This window comes from Plasmodium reichenowi, chromosome 14, assembly GCF_001601855.1.
Source record: "Plasmodium reichenowi strain SY57 chromosome 14, whole genome shotgun sequence".
Classification (NCBI taxonomy): domain Eukaryota; phylum Apicomplexa; class Aconoidasida; order Haemosporida; family Plasmodiidae; genus Plasmodium; species Plasmodium reichenowi.
In genome coordinates this window covers 1,087,128-1,089,509 of record NC_033659.1, presented here as the reverse complement: position 1 = coordinate 1,089,509, position 2,382 = coordinate 1,087,128, and the positions used below count along the sequence as shown (strand labels likewise).

Sequence of the window (2,382 nt, the reverse complement as noted above, 5' to 3'; positions counted from 1 at the left end):
GATATGATATGTATTTAAGGAAGAAGATTATTTTATTTTATTTATATATAATATTTATTATATATTTTGACCTCTTGATGGTTTTTATCGTATTATATAAATATATGTAATATAGATATAGATACCTTTTAATTATTACAGAAATATTTGTATAGATAAGAAAGGACTTTTTAAAGAAAAATTATTTTACGTACATATTTACATTAAAAAATAATAAAAAGTAAAAAATAAATAATAAAAAATAAATAATAAAAAATAAATAAGCAAACAAATAAATAAGCAAACAAATAAATGAACAAACAAATAAATGAACAAACAAATAAATGAACAAACAAATAAATGAACAAACAAATAAATGAACAAACAAACAAATAAGCAAATATTCTTCTAAAGGCGTACATCTACATTTATGTACATATCTTATGATAAATGAATAAAAAACATCATGATGACATATAAACAAATAAACAAATAAACAAATAAACAAATAAACAAATAAACAAATAAACAAATAAACAAATAAACAAATAAACAAATAAACAAATAAACAAATAAACAAATAAACAAATAAACAAATAAACAAATAAACAAATAAACAAATAAACAAATAAACAAATAAACAAATAAACATATAAACATATCAACGTGTTCATTAAGTCTATACGACAGATATATATACATATTATACATATTTACATTTTTTATGTATATGTTGACAAATATTAGATGATGAAGACATTTTTCAGACAATGTAGAAGAAATAATTATCAAAATATAACATATTAAAATGAAATTATGAGATATATAAAAAAAAAACAAAAAAAAAAACAAAAAAAAAAAAAATGAATGATATAAAAGAAGAAATACAAGTACATAAGAAAGAAAATATTTCTTTTGAAAATTTTGAACTTTTCGAAAATGTTGCAATTATAAAAAAAGAGTTATATGATGAAGAAGAAATGTCATCAAAATTATGTAAAGAAAAAATTAATAAATATATTGATTATAATGATAAAGATAATAAAAATTATAGTATAGGTACTTTGTCAAATATATCATTAAATGTTGATATAGAAAATAAACATCATAATAATTATGAAAAATATTGTAATGCTTGTATTCACTGTGATGATGTATGCTTTTCTCAGATATGTAATTTATGTATAATAAAAAGAAAAAATCTGTACTTAAAATATAAAAAATGTAAAAAACATAATTTAAGGATACGTGAAAAGCATTTTAAAAAAATAATGGAATCTAATAAGGAAATGCATGACAAAAATCTAAACCTCTTGAAATATCAGAAGAATGTACAAAATGGTAATGAACCTAATATACTACAAAATGATGCTTTACTTAAGGAACAAAAATATTATAAGGATAATGATAGTAATGATAATAATAAGGATAATAATAATAATAATAATAATAATAATAATAATAATAATAATAATAATACTTTTGATAATAATAATAATTATTATATAAGTCATTTGTGCAATGGTAATGATAATTACTTAAATGATTCTCCTAATCACAATATTAATAATTGTAATACACAAGAGGAAATTATTAGTAACCATAATAACACAAATGATACAAAATTTAAAATAATTATTTCGAAAGAAGACAAATATACAAATACAAATAATAATAGTATAAATAATATAGATCTATATAATAATATACGACTAAATAATAACCATGAGCTTACCAACACATTAAACGAAACAAATTATATAAATAATAATAATAATATTTTAAATGAAAAATATGAAAAACAAAAACAAGTGTTAAAATATAATTTCGTTAAATATAAAGAAGATTTTACACTATGTGAAATAAAAAGACATTATAAAATTAATGATTGTTGGATTATTGCCAATGGTTATGTTTATGATGTGTCTACATTTATTAATCATCATCCAGGTGGTATAAATTCAATATTAAAGAAAGGAGGAGGTAAAATCGATGCAACAGTTGATTATTCTTTTCATTCAAAATATGCACAAACGAATTTTTGGGAGCCCTTAAAAATAGGCCAAGTTGTTAAATGTAAAAAGGAATTTTTAGAGGAAAAAATTAAAAATGACAACACACCAAAAAAAAGAAATAAATGCAATTTTATGTGAAAAGGATTTTTAACATATATATATATATATTTATATTTATATATTTATTTTTATTAATTTATTTATTCATTCATGTAATCCTTTTAAAATGATATATTTTCTTTTTCGTAGTTTCCATATTTTCATATTTTATTCCTTGATTTAATATAAATAAAAATTGTATCTCTTTTTTAAACAACTTCATATTTTTCATCTTTTTTTATGTTTTGTATTTCATCTTCATTTTTTTTTTTTTTTTTTTTTTTTTTTT

At 18.1% G+C, this 2,382-nt stretch overlaps 1 protein-coding gene across 1 annotated transcript; it reads left to right on the top strand.

The window, feature by feature from the left end:
• Positions 1–842: 842 nt before the first annotated feature.
• Positions 843–2,132, top strand: PRSY57_1428000 (conserved protein, unknown function; the record flags this gene model as incomplete). The annotated part of the gene is made up of 1 exon (XM_012909880.2): positions 843–2,132. The coding sequence occupies one exon, from the start codon at positions 843–845 to the stop codon at positions 2,130–2,132; it is 1,290 nt and encodes a 429-aa protein (XP_012765334.2).
• Between the last annotated feature and the right edge of the window lie 250 nt (positions 2,133–2,382).